Here is a 21,645-nt window from a genome sequence, read left to right on the forward strand (position 1 = left end):
GTCTGACCACTGAGTTTTATTCTGATCAAGGACAATATTTCATTTAATCTACTTTTCGTTTGATAAATGGATATGAATAACAGAAACAACAAAACAATAAATTTCATTTACGTCATACAAATTTGATTAAACCGAACACAAATGTCAAGAAGAAAAAAAGAAAATAAATATATAAATAAGGTAGGCCTGAAATATACTGTATATTATTCAGTAAAAAATATATATATTTTCTAATAAATAATGAATATTTGAAAAATAAACAAACTACATACAAAAATAGTAAGTGGAAATATAAGTGAATTACAGAAACAACAAAACTAAAAACTTAATTCACATCATAAAAATGTGATTATACCTAACAAAAATATCAAGAAAAAAATAAAGATAGCCTAAAAATAATAGTCCTGAAATAATATATAGAGTAATTTTGTTTAATATACTATAGTATATACTATAATATGCTAAAGTAATATATATATATATATATATATATATATATATATATATATATATATATATATATATATATATATATATATATATATATATATATATATATATATATATATATATATATATATATACGAATTACAGAAACAGTAGAACAAAACAAGAAATTAATAAGAAAAATAGATAATACAAGATAGCCTTTATAAAAATTAAGGTAGCCTCTAGAACAATCTTGTTATAGCATTGGTTTTTCAGTATTGAACTTATTAATTTTGAAGTAATTAACTAATTGTCAATAAATAATGGATATATACAATTAAGTAACCATAAATATGATTTGTATAATTTGTTTGAAATAAAATTTGTGATGTAGTTGATATATAGCCGGAATTAAAGCTATTAAAATAATATGGTGGAAATTGATGGAAACTAGAACACAGATGGAGAAATAAATTGCTCTGTCTGCAGACACACAATGTAAGGTCCCAGTGGAGCTGATATTAGTCAAGAAGTACCATATATAGACAATAAATACCTCTAGGCATTCTTGAATTATCTCAGCCTGCTTCTAAACTTGACTCAAATTCCGTTTACCTTGAAGGAATGCGCGCTGTACACAAACGACTGCATCAAACATCGAGACGCTAAAACTGAGTGACAATACATTACACTCTTTCAACCACTTTGAAGTGGGTTATTAGTGAGGAAAATAAGTTGAAATGAAGATATTATGATGATGCGCAAAACAAAGGAGAAAGAGAAATCGTTAAACGTTTCCAATTATTAGAATATATTCTAGTAGAATCTTATAAAAAGTAGAATCTTTGTTCTTTTTGAAGACTTTGGCGTAGGCGTAGGCTTAATATACCGATATAATAGGAAGATTGATGTTGTTTATCTAGAAGGATCGTCACAATTGACGTGGCTCGTCTAATAATAAGGTATAAGATGAGCACATCAACAGTATTGGGGGAGAGCGACAGGGGGTCTCTTGTGCGCGCAGTCGTTAAGACGCACTGAGCATTATTAATACCCTGCTGATCCCTTCATGATTTGGAAGAGGTTCATCCTGGGTGTTTCAGCGGCTACTAAACGCTGGGGGTTAAGGCTGGGTTTAATGCCTGTCTCTCAGGAGGGGACTGCTGATACCGCGCGCTTATGAATGAGGTGCCTCGTGAGGATCTCTCCACGCGAGCCTCATTAGCTGTCCATCAAACTGTTCCACGCCAGCGCGCGCTTCCCCCGGTCAGTCTCTGGTTATGTAAATAATCCTTACGAACATTATAATTGATGAAATAACAATATTGTTAATTTAATTGTAAATGTAATAATGTAATAAATAAATGCTAACCATGGATAGGCCTAAATGATATTGGGAACCCCTTTGCAAGTAACTTTTTTATTTATTTTTTTTGGTGGGAGGTGGGGTCTTTTTCCCTTCTTGAATTTATAATAATTTTTAAATTGGTAAATATTAGTTCTAGTTAATTGGTTAATACTGTTATAGTACAGTTTGGAAACATTGCTATTTTTTATGTTTTTGAAAGAAGTTTCTTCTGCTCATCAAGCCTGCATTTATTTGATCAAAAATACAGAAAAAACAGTAATATTGTGAAATATTATCACAACTTAAAATAATAGTTTTATATTTGAATATACTTAAAAAAAAAAAAATTATTCATGTGATGCAAAGCTGAATTTTCATCATCATTACTCCATCCTTCAGTGTCACATGTAACATCCAGTCTATCACATGATCATTTAGAAATCATTCTAATATTCTGATTTATTTTGAGTGTTGGAAACAGTTCTGCTGTCTAATATATTTGATGAATAAAAGGTTAAAAAGAACTGCATTTATTTAAAAAAAATTCTAATAATATATTTTCTTTACTATCACTTTTTATCAATTGAACACATCCTTGCTGAATAAAAGTATTTATTTTATTTTAAAAAAGAGAAAGAAAAAAAATTACTGACCCCAAATTACTGACCAGTAGGGTATATTGTTATTACAAAATATTTATATTTTAAAAACTTCTTTCTTTTTTTTTTATTCATTAAAGTATCCTAAAAAAGTATCACATGTTCTGAAAATATATTAAGCAGCAGAACTGTTTCCAACTTTGATAATGAATCATCATATTAGAATGATTTCTAAAGGATCATGTGATAATGATCCTAAAAATTCAGCTTTGCATCACAGAAATAAATGATAACTTAAAGTATAATACATTTAAAAACAATTATTTCACAATATATATCACAATATTACATTTTGTTCTGTATTTTTGATCAAATAAATGCAGGCTTGATGAGCAGAAGAAACTTCTTTCAAAAACATAAAAAATAGTAATGTTTCCAAACTTTTGGTCTGTACTATATATATATATATATATATATATATATATATATATATATATATATATATATATATATATATATATATATTATACATTAATATTATAAATTAAATTAGCTATTTAAAATTAAGACATAGGCCTACGAATACAAATTAAGGAGAAGCGTCGGCCGATTAAAACTGTATTTAATTGTAAGATTTTTACATCGTGATCTGACAGTCGGCCTATTCGATGTAGCAAATAGGTCATCATTTTGTCATTTTAATTCAGAAACAATCGATTTATTTGTATTATCATTTATAAGATATCAAGAGCAACTTTTAAAGGCCGATCAAGGCCATTATCAAATCTGATCCAAGGACAATTAATGATGTTTTAACATCCTCGTGGACGCAGAAGTTAAAACAGCTGGAGGGAGAACGCTGTCGTGAAAGCTGTATGAAATGCTAAATCAGTTAGGCTATAGTCATTCGTCAATAAAAATAAATAAAAAAAGTAATTAGTAGATTCATAACTCAAGTTTGCCCTCCTTCAGTAAGAACTCCTCGTCTCAGCCCCCCAGTGTCTGAAGTCATTCAGTATCACCTCTGTTACTTTATCTTGCTTTATCTCAGAATACCCTCAATAGAATTATTATTTACAAACAGATTTGTATACTCAGACAATTGTTTATTTAGTTTAGCTAATGGTACATATTTATCTAATTTTATGAACGTCATTTCTTAAAAAAAAGAAAAAGAAAAAAAAAAGTAAACTGGGCCTTCCAGAATCACAACACGATTTTCCGTCATCAATAACACAAGCAAACACACTCACACAACTAAAACCCTCGGCATTGCGCGTGACCGATCGTGCAGAACAGAATTTACAGTTCTTCTCTGCATCAAGTTCTTGCTTTGATTGTCTCTCAAGACAAGTGAGGCAGTCATCTCTTAAAAACAGTTTAGGATGTGATGAGCTTGAGTCCTAAAATATTTTAAAAACAAAAAAATAATGTAACCTAAAACAATAATTAATAAAATGGTGTAGATTTAGGTAGGCTACCACACATTAATCGTTCGTTTTTATACTTTTATTTTCAGTTTGTGTTGATGTGCCAAACACGTGACGTTTATTATTTATATCTATTGACGAAACGAAGGTAAAGGTAAAGGCAAGGTGGATTTATTTAACCCGTGTGGCCTTGCGGGTTCCCCCGTGATCAAACAGTCAGTGACTCCCTCACTGCAGACAGGGTGTGTGCTCAATTGTCCTCTCCACGCGATTGAGGCGCGCGCAATGAGTTCACAGGTCTCAACATCACTTATTAAGCTCATTATCGGCGGCCTGTGGAGAAGACAGATAGAAGACCACCCTTCTGAAATTTAAGAGAAGTTTACAACAGTTGGTTACTTGAATTCGTAGGCCTATCTGAGAAATAAAACCCCTATTCGATTATTTTTAGTCATTTGCTTTGCGCAGAGGAGTTCTTCGTTAATCATCCCTTTTAAAAATGAATCTAAGAAAAAATTGTATCATTGCTTATCATGATTATTATTATTAGCTATTCTAATAATTACGCTTTCAATTTGAGAACGTATTGTTAATCGTTATCTTGACTTTAGCACGTGTAATTAGTATATTTATTTACATACATATTTAAAACTCTGTTTTTATCCGAAAAAGGGGAGGGGTGATAACTCAAACAATACCGCTAAGATAACAATATTTCCAACCGAGTATAATGAGTGTGATTATTGTCGTATCATCATGCTAAGCGGTCGCTCGTATCTCTTATCTCTCTACAGCTTTTATAGAGAACACATCCAGATTTATCGGGCAATAAAATTGAGCTTTACGTTCTCGCACAGACAGCTAGGCTGTTTTACTGCAACATTTTTATTTTACAAGAAAGTCCAAACAAAATCCCAAGCCATTACTGTAAAACAGAATGTGAACAGAAGCGCAAGAAAAAAGTTCTTCCAGTGCTTTGGTTTTTATTTGGATCGTATTTAGACTCATTAAATAATAATGATAATAATGCGTTCCATAAGTATAAAAGTAAAATAATATTTTACAGCACTACGTAACAATATATGTTTTTTTTTCTTCTATGGCATAGCTAGCCTTTACGCGGATCATATTTGTTTTGGTGCAATTTTCTAACTGCTTTTAATGTGTCTTAAAAGTTAACTTTCATCAACTAAAAAACACAATCATTTTAAATAAAGTGGACTCAGCAAATATAGATCTCTTACAGGTAGAAGCACACTCCTCCTCCGCAACACACCATCTAGTTTATCCCTCGTTCTTCTCCTCCTCCATGGGTCCTACCTTTGGAGCGCGTCACGTGGTTCTGCTCTTACAAATAACTCAGTAAAGTAGAGAGCAAATCAGAGAACAGTTATATTAGGCATTATCTGCAGCAGCAGCTATCTCCAGATACAGACAAGGAGGCACAGAGACACGTCCAAGCGCGAAGAGGACAGCTACAAGGTTTTTCGTGTGTCGCAGACTCGTTGAAGTTTGGATTCTGGGCTAAAATCAAGAAGAAAGAAGAGAGTGGGAACTTCCACGGCGATATTAAATCAAGTCACTTGGAAAAGAGGTTTCCTGACTTTATCACTGACCGTCCTTATCTGGTGAGATAATAAAGCGAGAGCTCTTGGATGAAATTATATAAACCCTTTCCTTACAGCTATCAATGTTTGTATGTAATCTGCGTTTTCAATGATAAAAATATAGATGTTAGAGAGATTACAGTGCGGATTGATTCGATCCCCACAGATGATTTAATGGGTTGGTAAAGAGTTTTCCCAGGCTATCTGAGACTGCTGCTGATAATTATTTATATCCCTACGTAAAGATATGGACAGTGATTAATGTCATTTTAGTCTATTAAATACAAATCGAAAGATGCAGATAACCGAAAAATCCCGACAACTATAACGGTTTGTCTATTTTGACTGTAGCATCCGATGCATTATTTTTCCAGTTTTTGATTGTTTATAAAAATAAAATTCGACTTATTACATTCCTGATTTCAAAGCATTGTTGCAAATATTGGATACTGGAAAAAAAATCATTCAATGATTATGAATTCAAAACTATTATTAGGCCTATTATTATTTGATGGTTTTATTCTTTATAATCTGTTACAGAGAAAATGATTTGATTTGTTATTTTTGGTTTGTTATTAGGAGAGAATTCCTTTTTCTGAGGCCGCTGCCCACGAAACCCTTGCATTGGAGATTGTTGGACGTTATCGAGGGTTTTACAACAATTTGGGCTAATTTTAAGATTTCAAAACTTGAAAGGATTGCTTAGTCACTGGATACATTATGTATTCGAGTCTGGCTTTATCTTCCAACCCGTCCCCCTACGCACACGATTCCGGGAACTACATCCATCCGTCCGCCAGCTCACCTGTGTATGTGCCCACCACCCGTGTCCCTGCCATGCTCCAGACCCTGCCCTATCTACAGACGTGTGAGTCCACGCATCAAGCCCACGGGCTCGGCAGTCACCACGGCTGGCCACAGACTGGCACGGAGAATTCCTCTTTCAACCCGGGCAGCCCGCATCCGCCGCACGGTTTCTCCTATTCGCACAGCCCGCCGGTAAGCAGCAGCACCGGCAGGGACGCAGCGTACCAGAATCCGCTGGTGTTGGGTAACAGCGGCCGGGCGGATCAATATGGAAGTGCCTTGGTGCGCTCCGTCGGTGGATCGTACTCCAGCCCGTACGCGGCCTACATGAGCCCGGAGATGGCAACCTCGTGGACGCCAGGGCCCTTCGATGGAGGCATGATAGGTCTCCAGGGACGCCAGGGAACTCTACCAGGAAGGAGGTCCAGTTTAGGTAAAACTATTTACCACAAAATATTTTTTTTCTCTGTCTCTGATTGGGCATAGGTAATATATCAGCACAAAAATAACAAAACTTTTACTCACGTTTTGTCTGCACCACTTTTAAAATAATTTTGCTGAAGATTTTGAGACTCGTTTTGACGTCATTTTGAACAAATCCCGTAGGCCCTATGTTATAGTTAGTTACTACACTTGGGTCGTTAACTGGCAACAGTTTAAAATCCATCTTTCAAGCCAGCAGGCAAAAAAAAATGGTTGGAATGGAGGGGGTTTTGTTTGATGCTGTGATCTCACAATTTATAGTGGCGGTCTTTCAGGTTATTTATTGCTGTCTTGGTGTTTATGTTAGACTCTCGTTGTTAAAAGGCACTAGAATACCAGCTAGTTTTGGCTAGGGCACACAGTCAAATTACAAAACCCTATCAAAACACAACTTGATCTCATTCCACTAATACACATCCTTTAATGGGATATGCAATCAATTTAATTTAGATGTTAATTTAATTCCCTGCTATTGTCTGTCCACTTGTGGATTGATGAAAGGGTCCCGTGCACACCTCATAATTGTGAGAACTATCCAAGCTACTGTCACCTTGATCAAACTTTTCTAAACAGACCATTACGGTGCTAAATACACATTTAGCAGCCATTCCCTTTGAAGCTCAGTTCTTTGGGCCGACATTTTTTCTTTGATAGTCCATAAAACGTCACATTTCTTTCTACAACCGGGGCTAACATAAGCTCGGGCGTTTGATATTGAGCAGTTGCGTATTTTGATGCTTTGTTACAAACGTGCTGGATTTTAGATTCCAGCAGCCCATCAGGATTGAACAGCCTAGACATTTCCAGGCTTCTTTGAAACTATGCAATGTCAATACATAATAATATTACAAAGATTATTAATACGCACTTCGTTCAAATTGTCGGAGAGCGTCACGTGTCAGTATCTTGACTGATCGGTGACCCCTCGATCTTTAACACTGATAAGAGTCCCATTGACATTCGGCTCGCCCGAGGCCCTCGTGCCTCGTCAGCCGCCCTAATAGACACTGAAGTGACCCTGGATATTCTTCATTCCGTGTAGAGTTTCGTCACATTCCATACCGCTGATGCTCAGAAGACACCAGGCCTCACCCAAAGATCTGTTTGGATCGATCCAAAGTGTTGAGTTTTTACAGGACTTCAACGATGAAAAGCAACTTAAATCAGGCCTTTTCTTAACACATCAGTGAAATTTTAGTTATTACATGTTGTTCATTTCTTTTTGCAAATATGACCATATTGGATACGGAAATTATAACTATTTGAAAATTCTTCTATTTTATAAATATAATTCGATTTTAGATATTATTGTGTGCCCAGGTTATGCGTCATGGTGTTAGAATTCTCCCTACATACAAATCATATACACACATATAAAATGTTACAGTGAACCTGTTACTTTTTGAAAGGTAGCCTATAGCTATATTTAAACATTTTCGAATTTTTAAACATTTCCGAATTTAGGTCGAGAGTGTGTAGTAACACGCAAATAATTTTTTGTGTGACAGGACTTGAAGAACTTAAATATTCATCGCTTCCCATTAGAAACGGCCCATATTTAAAAAAATATAAAATTATTATTATTATTATTATTATTTTCATTTAAGTTTATCCATATGTGGCTTTATAGACAAATAAAACAGAAATAACAAAAATTAAAACTGTAACACCTTGAAAACATCTCATTACACTGATGTTCCCTTGATTTGAACTTTAATTATCTCTTCTCGCGTTGTTGGCTATTTTATGATTTTGACGATCATTGTCCTCTCACAAATCATTTTGAACCTATAAGAAAAGCTTTGGAAATGAATTAAAAACGAACTGCATCTTCTTTCAGAGATGCTGGAAGAGCTGCCGGGTGAAGGGCGTGAGTGTGTGAACTGCGGCTCCATCTCGACGCCGCTGTGGAGGAGAGACGGGACCGGACATTACCTGTGCAACGCGTGCGGCCTCTACCACAAGATCAACGGCATCAATCGACCTCTAATAAAACCACAGAAACGCCTGGTAAATGCCCATTTAATTAACAGTTAATTATTGTCATTTACTTGTGTTTTAGGTTTTACACGACCTTCTCCAAACCAACATTTTTTTTTTTTCAGATGAAGCAATTGATTTAGATGTTTACATAGATGTTTAATTTTCAAACAAATACTTTTTTTAATGTGAAGTAGGCCTATTCTTTATTGGCAAATACTTCAAATTAAATTATTTTTAACAGCCAATACAAAATTCCAGATTACAGAGAAAAATATAAGATATCCTGATGTTCCCAGACAAGATCTAAACCTTTTTACAGATGAAATACTTAGCCAATATTTTTACAATATACAGTCTCACAAAATGAAATTATTTTTGCTAATTTGTGTTCATGTTAAGAGTGTAGTGGGTTGATCTCAGGGTCAGAATACTGGGGAAGGCCATTGAAAGAGAGAAACTATGCAAAGCCTTCACTGCTGTACTGTTTCCCAGGAGGAGTTCCTCTCTCTCTCTCTCTCTCTCTCTCTCTCTCTCTCTCTCTCTCTCTCTCTCTCTCTCTCTCTCACTCTCTCATATTCTCATTATTACTCTCTCTCACACAATTTCTCTCTCTTCTCTACCTCTCTGTTTTCATTTTTGCACCCATGACCTTGTCCTTGGGTCGGTCTGTTTTTAGCCAAAGCAGCGCAAAACTCAAAACAGCTTCAAACTTTATGCTGAATTTCAGCCGAGAAGCTCATTCTTCCTCTAGAAGAATATGAATGATGTGTACCTTTAAAATCCTTTCTTTGATTTTATAAAACGATGCTTTGAATTAATATATAGGCCTGGTCACAGAGCTCCCATACATTTTCTTTATTATTTATGACATTAGTTGCTAACATTTAAAATAAATGCTGTATAATACAATTACACATGTTTTAACAACAGATATATATATGTATAATTTCTTGATTAACACATTCATGATTCAGGATATTTTTTCCTTATATATACACATTTTATCTCCCCTTTTTCTTTCATTCATTCCCTTCTCAATTCCTCTCTTCAGCTCTCTTAAATTCTGTATGTTTGTCTCCACAGCAAAACACGTCACGACGAGCAGGTCTATGTTGCACTAACTGTCACACCAGTACGACCACGCTGTGGAGGAGAAACGCAGAGGGAGAGCCCGTCTGCAACGCCTGTGGACTGTACATGAAGCTCCACGGGGTGAGTGTGTGACTCAGTCGGCATTATTGGGCCACACAAGACTGATATTTCTAACTAGAGCTCGATTTGGGAGGTGCATGCTGTGTGTATAATATGTGCAGACCTGTAGTCTACATGATGACATAGGTGTGTTTTATCTGAAGACAATAAGAGCGAAGAAAGGAAGGGGAGTCACTTAAATCAACTTTGTTCTATAAACTAATTATTATCACTGCTGACAAACTGACTCTCACAAACAAACAAAAAAATTTTTTTTGTTACACCCACTTCAACCGCCATTATAACTGAACTCATTTTTAACTCTTGATTGCATAATGAATAATCAGTCAGAATTAAATGATAATCTTTTCACTTTACTCTTGTTTTAGGTACCAAGGCCATTAGCAATGAAGAAAGAAAGCATTCAGACGAGGAAACGCAAACCGAAGATGCCCAAAAGCAAAGTATCCTCAGGTAAGAGTCGAGGAAAGCATTTTTAAAAGAGACGTTTTTGAAAAAGGTTCGATTTTAGATGAAAGCAGGCATGAGTGATTTGGATGGAAGTGTGGGAGTGGGTGACTCAGAGAATGTGCGGAGAGAAATATGGGGTGAGCGAGAGAGTAAAGGGAGGGAAAGGGGAGTGAAAGAGAGAGAGAGAGTGCACTCTTCTCTGCATTCAGTGGACATGTGGTGTGTGTGCGGCAGCACCGCAAACACCAACGGATGTTTGACGCTATTAATTGTCATTCACAATAACCAGCATGTCCAGTTTGCTGTTCTTTTTTTTTTTCTTTTTTTTTTTTTGGCTGTCAGTCACATTTTGTTCTATTTGTCTTCAGGGTCAACAGTGTCTGGCACTACGTCTCCCAGTTCATTGCCCGTGTCAGAGAACGCCTCTACAATAAAGAGTGAGCCCAATATCGCAGCTTCACCATATGCGGGCCAAACTGTTGTCTCAGTCACACAGGTATGTACTCCTGTGATTGACTCAATTGTATTTGTTTTTCTTTGAAAATGTCACCATCAATGAAAGGCAATTATTAAATATGGGTTAGATAAATGATTGATTCCAGAGTTCAGTCTGGCAGCTAACAATGTCTCTCTTTGTTCTTTGTCAGGCATCCACACAGTTGGACAGTGCCAGTTCAGCACATGTGGACATCAAATATGAAGACTACACGTACACCCCGACGTCGATCGCCCCACAGAACTCCTGGTGTGCGCTGTCCCAAGCGTGATCTGAGACCTACTACCTTCTCTAAACCTCTCCGGAGCATCCTGGGAGAAAAGACTTTTAACAAGATCTACCTAACAGAACCTTTACATAAATGTAGACAGACGGATCTGAGGATCGCGAGAGATTGATTGTAATCAGTGCTGCTTTGCCTCGTTGTTTCAGCGTGGCATATCTGTCTGTGATGTCACGGCAAATTCACACAATTCCGGCAAAATACGGCGGGCGACAAGCAGCGACAGTTCTCAAGTTCCTTAAGCAGCGATCAGGAGGACAAAAAAACATGCTTTTTATGGCTTCTGAGCATGTTTCATGGCTTAGCTGTTAATGATTACCTTTTAAGATACATTATTTATGTTGAGATAAGAATAGTGGAAGCACACAAGACTCTCCCATAATTCCCCTTATCCTTCAGGGAATGTGTCTTTATGGTCGCTATGACTTTAGATCGCATACTTTCCCTGGATGAGGCTTTTGAAAGTCTCTTTGTTGTCTTTGCTGATTCCAGACACTTTTAATGCTGTATTGTATTCCTCCGAATGATCCGAAGTGCAATGACCCTCTCTTTTCAGCAAATTTTGAAAAGGGACACTTTTATATTAATTGTTATATTTTGTGTTTTGTTTTGTCCGAATATGTTAACCTAAATTTATTTGCTGTATTTTGTTGATATGTATTGGAAATATAGCATTGTTTTATTTCATATAAAATTGCCAAACACCTGCTTTGTGTCTGCACTTGTTTGTAAATCTCCCTAAATTGTGTCTATGAAACTATGAAAATGTTTTTTTTTTTTTTTTAAATACATTTAAAAAAATGTTTATGGGTCTTAAACGGTTATTTATTTGAAAAAAATAAATAAATAAAAAATGTGTTATTTAAAAAAAAAAAAAAAAAAACTGATTAGTAAACATAAGATAAAAAAAAAACACATGTAAATCTTTCTGGAAAAACCTTATCTTTGAAGGTTGATGACGGTTCAACAGGCAAAAGTGTATTTTATAATATCATATTATATTTTGACATCAGTATCGTCCTGTTTTTATTATAATGATTTCCATAGATTTATATTCATTTTTTCAGTGTCCAAAAACATCTCTGTGAACTTTAAACTGATATACCAACACACTTTAGTGTCAATTTCTAACTATGTTATGTTTTGCTGAATTGAAATCATATGAAAATATACAATCTCATTCGTAATTTTTGTAGTTTTTCTGTATTTGCTCACGCCCCACTGACAGTTTAGGTTTGAGGCGGATCTTGCTTACTCTATTCTAAACATCTTATGTTTTTGCACAAATTAATTCATATGAAACCACCATCTTGTCAAACACTTAGTTTTTCTCATGGACAGGTTGGATATACACATTAATTTACTCGATTATTCCTCAAAATATAAGTTTTAAAGCTTCATTCCCCAAAAAAAGACCAATTTAACATGAGTTGTTCTGTTTTCAAAGGTAGTTGTTAAAAGTGTTAATTTTTAAAATGTCCTGACTTTATAATGCCAAAGCGTAGGCCATATATGAATTGTATATGAACGCTTTGATGTTTATGACTTTATATCGTTCTTTTGTGTAACCTGTATCCTCATAGCTATTGCTGAGTGTTTGCGTGAATGACTCTGAGCGTACGGTGTCTGAGCGTACCTCTCTCCGCAGAGTGTTGGCGATCAAAGGTTGCTTTCCAGCTTGGCTTTATGGTGCTGAGGTTTTGGGTTGGGCTAGAACATGTTGGCTCTTGGCGGGCACGTCAGCATGTAGCCCACCCTCTTTACAGCCCCATGGCGACAGAGAGGCACCGCCATCCACCTTTATTGCTATTGGTCAAATAAGCTGGCGTTATCTCTTGGTGTCTTCGTTTTTGTTGCCCAGGTGATGCTGTGCAGGGTCAAGAAACTGTTGCATCAGGTTCATAACCTTATCCTCAGGAGTAGTGCTTCATAAGCATTTTTAATTCTGGGTTTTTATGTGCTCATTCTATGATTATCATTACACAATTTAATAATATGAATAATTATCACTTCTGAAATCAGGCACTACTAAGTGGTAAGTATGGAAGCCTACTTTATACTGAACGTCACTTTGAAACATCGAAACTCATCCATTTCTCCTTTAACAATCTTTATCTGAGGCTAACCAGGCCATCAAGACCTTCAGGACAACAATGAAGTGATTTTCTGAGCAAGAACTAACATTAAAACAAGTGACAGGCAATTGTGTTTGTAAGTGGTAAAATGTAATAACATTTTCAAATATTTCTGATAATCATCAGGAGATTCCATGTCTTTTGTCTGTAGTCTATATTTAATGATTCTATATTTATTAATTAGTATTAATGAGTCTATATTTAATTGAATTTCACATCTCCAAAGGTCGACCATCATGATTTAAAAAAAAAAAAAACGCTTGAGGTTAAGTCAGTTTAAAGGTTTTTTTTTTTCATCTGTTTTTTGTTTCTGTTCCTTGTTCCATTCCATTTTCTTTTAGATTGATATCTCATTTTCCTCTTTTTAGATTTTCTCTTACTGTTGAGCGTTCCTGTGGCCAAAGGCAAAGTTTTCCCAGGGTCACCTTCCTTCTTTCACTCTATCTGCATTGCGCTCTCTATCCTGCGGTAAAAACAGGATATTATAGAGCAGTTCTGACCATGAAGGAAGTTATAGAGGGGATGACCATTTTTCCTACTGTGACAGTGGACTCTGGAGGATTGTTGTTTTTTGTTTGTACATGTGTGTGTGTCACAGTGTGATGTATGGCCATACACATCAGTGACTGTGTCTATAACCACATCTGACAAGCTGCAGCAATCATCAGAATCCTGGGATGGATTCATGGGGACTAAACTAAGACTTTTTTTCCAAACACTATAGACTTCAAAAGATCACTTTCTTAGCCAGTATCGCCTTGTTTTCCAAGTTTATTTAATGCTTTTGAAAGAAGTTTCTTATACTCTCCAAGACTGCATTTATTTATAAAAAACAACCCCCCACCCCCACAAAAAAAAACACATCATAATATTTTAAGCATAATCTATTGTTTATTTTAAAAATAACAAACTTTTATGAAATTTTGCATCTCAAATAATGATAATAATAATAATAATAATAATTATTATTATTATTATTAATATTATTATTATTATTATTATTATTATTATTATTATTATTATTATTATGTAAATCCAATCTAGAATTTATATTTATGTTATATTTATTTAGACAATTTTATTGGGAAAAAGAATATACAGATATATTTTGTATTGTATATATATATATATATATATATATATATATATATATATATATATATATATATATATATATATATATTGTAACAACCAAGTTCCACTCTCACGAGAATTCATTTGCAATTTTGCAACCCAATTATTATGCAAGATCAAATGAATTGGCTACAATGCTGTCAATCATAAACCTCAGTGTTATATGAGGTAAATTATACTCTCAGAATTATAATTGCATGCTCAGAGAACAAGATTTAAAACTAGAAATGTTTGATTTAAAAAAAATAGACATCGAACAAGACATTGCACCTTGTTTTTGTTCACCTGTGCATGTGTATACTTCAGGGCAGTTTTTATTGAGAATCTTCTTTAGAATGAGCAGTCAGATATCAGAGCTGACAGAGCTACCACAGCCAGAATGCACTAATACTGTAATGTGTTCTCATTTAACCCCAATATAAGGCCTGGGTCAGAGAACAACCCAAGTGTGAGGGAGAAAGTGAGATAGTGCCTGGAAAACGGGGAGAGAATCAACAATAATGCAGCAATACTAATGAGTGCTCCAACTAGAGCACCCAGCTTACGTCTTCATTCAGAAATGTCTAAAAGGGGAGTTTTCTTAGACTTGATGTCTTTCTGTAGACTACTGGACTACTCGATGGAGAAGGATTGAGCAAGATTGTTCTCAATTTTCACCAGTCTGTAGTTCTCAAAAAACACCAAGGCCACCAGCTTTCAGAACACACTATCAGTAAAACGACCTTAGAGGTGCCCTGTGTACTTTAAGCTATAGCATTTGTGAACTATTAAATCTGCCCAGGCTCTTTCTTTCTTTCGCTCTCTTGCAGTTTCTCTTTCTTAACAGCACTACACCATGTTGACTGCCTTATTGGACCCCTACATCAACAACAACAAAAAAACACCCCTCATTCCCTAAGACACTGGCACTGGCACTTGTGTGTTTGTGTTAGTAGCTCTTGGGGGTTCACCACAGGACTCCTATTATATTGCAATTGAGGACTTTGTTCTTGAATATGACCCCCACTTTTCATGTTCTTGCAGAATACAAAGTAACTGACAAATGGTCCAATTCAGAGAGGTCAAATGAACCTATTCTTCATGGGGCAACATTAACATTCTATGTTACAATAATAGTTAATACTTATATTATCCCTATTGAAAAGAAATAGAAGCATGTTCAATTTTAGCCCCCCCCCCCAAAAAAAAAAAAAATCACTGAAAAATGCAGAAGAAATAAATTCATACATGTTTTTTTGTTGTTGTTGTTCTTTTTTTTGTGCAAAACAAAGCCACTGCAGACGAAATAAAGCAATAAAGGTTTTTTATGACATGAGTTTAAGTAAATAACGAGACATCTTCATATTTGGGTGAACTATCCCATTAACAATGCAGAAAAAAAATGTCCTAAATGACAGGGTGATTAAAAGAGAGTCCCTCTCCGCTCATGCACTCACGAAAACAAAAACAAGAGGATGACCCCACCTATCCAAAGGTCAAGGTGTGCTCAGGCCAAAGGTTGTGTTGTAACTAAAGGACCATAAAACAAAGTGCATCTTTGTACATAATTATCACAGCATGCCACGTGCACACTCAAATCCAGTGCAAGTACAGGCTCAGAAATATGCTACCGTAGCTACACAACACACAAGCAAGCATGCACACAAAGTAAGACAGGTGTTCTGTGTTGGTGTTTGCGCGCACCAGCTTTTCCGGACACACACCTGACCAATAGTCAGCTTCATTAGACACATATATCAAATATCCACTGCCTGTTATCCACGGTCACGGTCAACAGTGTGTTACTCATTAACATGTTTTAAATAATAAAATGCCATTGTATTTATTATTAAAAAAAAATAATTTAAGTAGTGTTTGCATTCACATGTTGCGTGTAATTTTAGCACATAATATTAAATCAGCCCTAGAAGTTTTCATCCTTCCTCTATTTTATTTCATTTATTTATTTATTTGCAACATATTGCAATACAAGTTATAATGGAGGCCCTGAGCAGTATCTGTCAGAACATGCTCAGAAATACAAATCTGTATTAAATGTACCATTCATACTACCTTGCACTGCAATGCTGGGCCATTTAACCCACCTATGTCCACAAGCATAAGTAAATGTTTTACCAACTTTGAAGACCTTCAGCATGGCAAGCGATTTTAACATTTACTTCTGAAAATTAACTATCACAATTTTTAATGAACAGGTACTGATTAGCATCTTCGGTTTCACTAGTAACTATTCATTAAATACAAGATCTTATTTAAATAATAACTAGGAAACTATCTATTTAATTGGTAATGAATCATTTTGATTTTTACATTACTATTCCTAATACCAATAATTATTTTGATACTAGTCACTATTCCAGCAGTGGCTAGTATCTAGTTATATTCTGTCACCATTCGAAATAAGTACATTTACCTCATTCATGACATTTAATTAATAGGTATTACTATGGAATAGTTACTAGAGAAACTGAAAAATATGTTGGTCACAAAAGGATTGCTTACTAAATAGGCCTACTGTGGTAGTTAGATAATAAATAAATAACTGAATACTAGTTAGTATTACTCATTAGTCTTAAGGAATACATTTTTAAACAGCTAGCCATATATTGAGTGTGTGAAGGTGGGAGAGTGTGTTTCACGCGCATGTCCTCGGAGAAGGGTCAGCTCCTCATGCATTTTTCCTGTTGTGGGATTTAATACCATTTCATGTGGGTATTATTAGAGGTGGCTGTTCCTAAACTTAGCTTCATTCTCTAAGTTATTCATTCTCTAAGTTTGTCCATGCGTACACAAAAAAGAAATGGCAACAAATAACCAGACGGACGAGGAAAATGCCAAAACAAGAAGGAAAATAGCATTGTAAACGATGAGACGGAGACGTCTGAGAGCGATGACTTCCGAGGCTTGGAGTAAGATCGTTTCCTTGCAGTGGAAAAAGAGACAGGAAGGGGAAAAAAGTTTGGGGGTAGGTGTGGGGTAAAGAGAAAGAAAAACCCTGATCTTTGTCTACAATCAATACACCCCTCCTCCGCCATGTCGCCGCCATCTCCCATGCCGTAATTTACGATCCCTCGCTATTTATTTGGCTCACACCTCCCGGTACAGCCCAGTTAAACAACTTCACACCAAAGCATGCAGTTGAATCATGATGGCAGCTCCTTTTGCCGGTATATTGTACAGGGCCATGTATTTATTGTGATTTTTTTTAACTATAAGTTGGCGTGGGAAATGGCGACGTCTCTCTATTGTAATGTCTGATGGGACGTATACATTTTCTGAATAGATCGTTTTTGCTGAAGCTTCCTCATGGCTGTGCTTTGCACTTCTCAAGTGTAGCTTCACCTCCCTTTCAACTTTGAACCCTGAATAAGTACCATGTGGTAAATGACAAAAAAAAAAAGTCCAACTGAATCTAACAAGCAAAAGAGAGAAACACCAGAAAACGTCACATTTTGTACAATCTCCAAAGTTTTGGTATTCTGTATGTGCATATGTGGTGTGTTAGCCTTGTATGTGTTGTGTGTCTGTGTATGTGTGTGTGTGAGAGAGAGAGAGAGAGAGAGAGAGAGAGAGAGAGAGAAAGAGTGTTTGTCTATTCATCTGTCATCAGGGAGGCTTGGTGAGAAGACTCTGTGGAGCCCAGAACTCAGGGGTCAAGTCCAGGTTTCCCAGCCCCCAGCATCCCTCCCGCTCTCCTCCGCTCCAGAGAGATGGACAGAATCAGGGAGAGGCGTGAAGGATGGGGAGGAGAGGACATGCGCCTGAAGTGATAGATTGACGCTTACAATGAGAAAACAGTGGGAACAGATTTTTTATGGACGAAAAAAGTGTTTACTTTTTGAATTTCACATCCAATGTGTTTGGCTTCTGTAGGGTTCATTTTTTATTAGTTGCAGTTGATGGTAAAGAATGTGTATTTTGCATATTTTAGGAACACAGCAACCTCTCTGCTGATGTTTTTCAGAACTTTCAAATAACTAAGGATTTTTTTTTTATTATTATTATTCTAAAAAAAAGATGGATGTTTTTACATTAACAAAACTTTCAGAAAATAATTTATAGAACTTAATAGAAATTTGAGAACAATTTTGGTTAATTTCTATTTGACATGTATGCCCTTCTCATTATATAGTAGCATGCAGAAGTTTGTTGTCTGTAGGATCTTTTGATGATTTTGAAAGAAGTCTCTTATGTTCACCAAGACTGAATTTGTTTGATCAAAAATACAACACAATGTGAAATATTATTGCAGTTTTAATAAACTATATTGCTTGTAAATTCCATTATCAGCAGTCTTACCATTGATTTCATGCGTTCTTGTTTCACGCTCATGTCTGTTCTTTGTTTTATTATTGATCAAAGATTCCTGGAAAAAAAAAAAAAAACGTTTTTCACAAAAAAAACGTTTGAATATCTATAATGTAATTTATTCCTGTGATGCAAAGCTGAATTTTCTTCAGTGTCACATGATCCTTCATAAATCTTTCTAATATGACATGAATGCTGATGCTCAACAAACAGTTTTACTATTGTCAATGTTGAAAAAAAAATGTGCTGCTTAATTTTTTTTTTTACAGGAACCCTTGATCAATAATAAAACAAAACAAAACAAAAAACAGACATGAGCATGAAACAAGAGCACATGAAATCAATGGTAAGACTGCTGATAATGGAATTTACAAGCAAAATTAAATCATGATGGTTTAATTGCTATAAGTTGAGACCCTGTGCCACCCTATGACCCTATTTTAAGTAATGTCCTCCATGTCACCCTCTGTGTGTCTGTCTGTGTGTCTTGCTGTCTGTCTCCTCAGGTGAAGTGTGGAGTGATAGGGCCCAGGACTGCTCTTTCTTTCACCTTCTTGTCTCCAAAGTGCCAGGCGTTTCACTCAGGGTGAGAGATGTTACTGAGGTGTGTGTTATTCTTGATGTCAGCCTCCAGCCGGAGCAGGAGTCAACACAGCTAGTTACATGCACAGCACCATCAGCCTGTCAGTCAAGTCAGGTAATCACACCCCCACTGGTTCAAACACGTGCTCTCACATGCACACGCAAACATACAGGGGGTACTAGTTTCACACCTAAGACACCTTTAATGCAGGTGCATTTAAGTCCAATGTTTCCTGAACTCTGATTCCACTCTCATTTTACCCTTTGTGTTCACTCTAGAGCCCTTCCATTCTCAAATCATTATGTTACGGCATTATCCGTGTGGAGATAATATCCTCTTGGGCAATCAGTCACTGGGTATGTCGAAAGAACCACACACATACAAGCACACTCCTTAAAACATAAATTATTGTCATCAATGTATCTGTGTAACTAATACATTTAGACTATTGATGTGTTTATGAATTTGTAATAATTTTTTTTCAATCACTTTATTTTTTCAGGATTCCTTGATGAATAGAAAGTTCAAAAGAACAGCATTTATTTGATATAGAATTTTTTTGTAACCATATGATTATTAATTTAATTTTGTAATAATATTTTATTCTCTTTACTTTTATTGTCTTTTTACAATTTGTCATCTTTAATTAAAGTGTCTATATATATATATATATATATATATATATATATATATATATATATATATATATATATATATATATATATATATATATATATATATATATATATATATATATTAATGTATGTTAAATATATGGTAGTTGCATTGTGTTTGCGTGTGTTTCAAATATCCAAATATCCACAATCCACAATAGTTCGATTTTCATGAAACACATGTGAAGTAGTTTCAGTCAGGTCTGATTTTTGCAGAGTCACATTCCACTAGAAACATTTTCATGAGTGGAATGAACTTTGACCCTGCCCCCATCAGCTGAACTCTAGCCTACTCATTAATTTATAGACTCTGTGCCATCTGATTGGTGCCGCTCTGATGATGTCAGCCCTGAAACAGCAGCACTAAATTATAATCAAAGCCATCGTAAAGACAAGGGCCTGCTGCACATGTGGAATTCTTTTCTCTCTCTCTCTCTTGTTGCCTTCTCTTCTCTTTCATTATCTCTCCACCTCTCCCCTCTTCATCGTCTTCATGCAGGATTTCCTTATGTTCTCGTCTCCATCTATTTTCTCATTGTCTGTTTGTTTCTCGTGTTCCTTCATTAAGGTTAATCTCTCACCCTTTCGTATTCTGTTGTCTCTCTCTCTTGCTGCTTCTGAACATGCACTTTGGATAACCCTGTTCTCAGACCCTATTCTGCACTTTGCAGACAGGAAGCCAGAGAGAAAGCCAAATACACTTATATTCTGGTGGGTTAAATTCAAAAGTAGTTGGCTGAAAGTAAGAGTGTGTGTGTGTGTGTGTGTGTGTGTGTGTGTGTGCTGGCCGACTACGTCTTCAAGAGAAACTTCCAGATTTATAGAAGTGGCTCTGGACCTTGAAATATTTTTTAATCGTGATTTGTTTGATTATGAGGGGGAGTAGAAAGAGAGCTGGACATAATTCTCTCTCTTGTCTCTTTGTCATCCCCCCCCACCCCCCCACCCCCCCACCCCGCACATAACCTCTAAGACACAAACACTAAATCACTGTCTTCCTTACCGAATTATGCTCTTATTGTTAATAGTTTCATTAACAAATTTTAATTCTGGTTCCAAAGATTCATTTTATTTTATTACAGTCATTAGAGTTGCATATTATTTCACCCCATTTTTTAAAATAATATTTAAATATTTTCAGTAATTCTACTCTAATAATTGTTAATAATTTCTTCAAATTGTTGTCATTATAGAACCATTCCTCCTTGAAAATGACCCTATGATTTCCTCACCCTCAAGCCATCAGTGTATTTGGCTTTCTTATTTCAGTCAAATGCAATTGGAGTTATATTTAAAAATATCCTTGCTCTTCCTAGCTTTACTATGGCAGTGAATGGTGGTTGAGATTTTGAAGCAAAATAAAGTGCATACATCAATCATATCAATGGCTCCAGGGGGTGAATAAAGGCCTTCTGAAGCGAATCAGTGCATTTGTGTAAGAAACATATCCATATTTAAAACTTTATAAACCCTAATCTCTAGCTTCCATCTACTGTCATGCGCACATTCATGAAAAAAGTGGCATTCCTGTGGATGAAGTAGGCATAGCGTAAGAATATGCTAGTTTAGCGAGAACCGTTTTGTTTACAGCAAAGGAAAACCAGTCTCCTCTTATATTATATATATATATATATATATATGTATATATATATATATATATGTATATATATATATATATATATAT

At 35.5% G+C, this 21,645-nt stretch overlaps 1 protein-coding gene across 1 annotated transcript; it reads left to right on the plus strand.

Moving 5' to 3' along the window:
* Positions 1–5,203: 5,203 nt before the first annotated feature.
* Positions 5,204–11,836, plus strand: LOC113078061 (transcription factor GATA-5). The gene is made up of 7 exons (XM_026250342.1): positions 5,204–5,434; positions 5,993–6,653; positions 8,544–8,713; positions 9,770–9,898; positions 10,267–10,351; positions 10,717–10,844; positions 10,996–11,836. Exons 2-7 carry the CDS (start codon positions 6,134–6,136, stop codon positions 11,113–11,115), a joined length of 1,152 nt encoding a protein of 383 aa, XP_026106127.1. The 5' UTR covers positions 5,204–5,434; positions 5,993–6,133; the 3' UTR covers positions 11,116–11,836.
* Positions 11,837–21,645: the final 9,809 nt, after the last annotated feature.

The sequence above is a fragment of the Carassius auratus genome, unplaced genomic scaffold (genome assembly GCF_003368295.1).
Source record: "Carassius auratus strain Wakin unplaced genomic scaffold, ASM336829v1 scaf_tig00024134, whole genome shotgun sequence".
Lineage (NCBI taxonomy): Eukaryota > Metazoa > Chordata > Actinopteri > Cypriniformes > Cyprinidae > Carassius > Carassius auratus.

Coding starts and splice junctions, on each gene's coding strand:
- LOC113078061 (XM_026250342.1), top strand. CDS start 6,134: ATGTATTCGAGTCTGGCTTTATCTTCCAACCCGTCCCCCTACGCACAC. Junction 6,654..8,543: donor AGGAAGGAGGTCCAGTTTAG/GTAAAACTATTT, acceptor ATCTTCTTTCAG/AGATGCTGGAAGAGCTGCCG. Junction 10,845..10,995: donor CTGTTGTCTCAGTCACACAG/GTATGTACTCCT, acceptor GTTCTTTGTCAG/GCATCCACACAGTTGGACAG.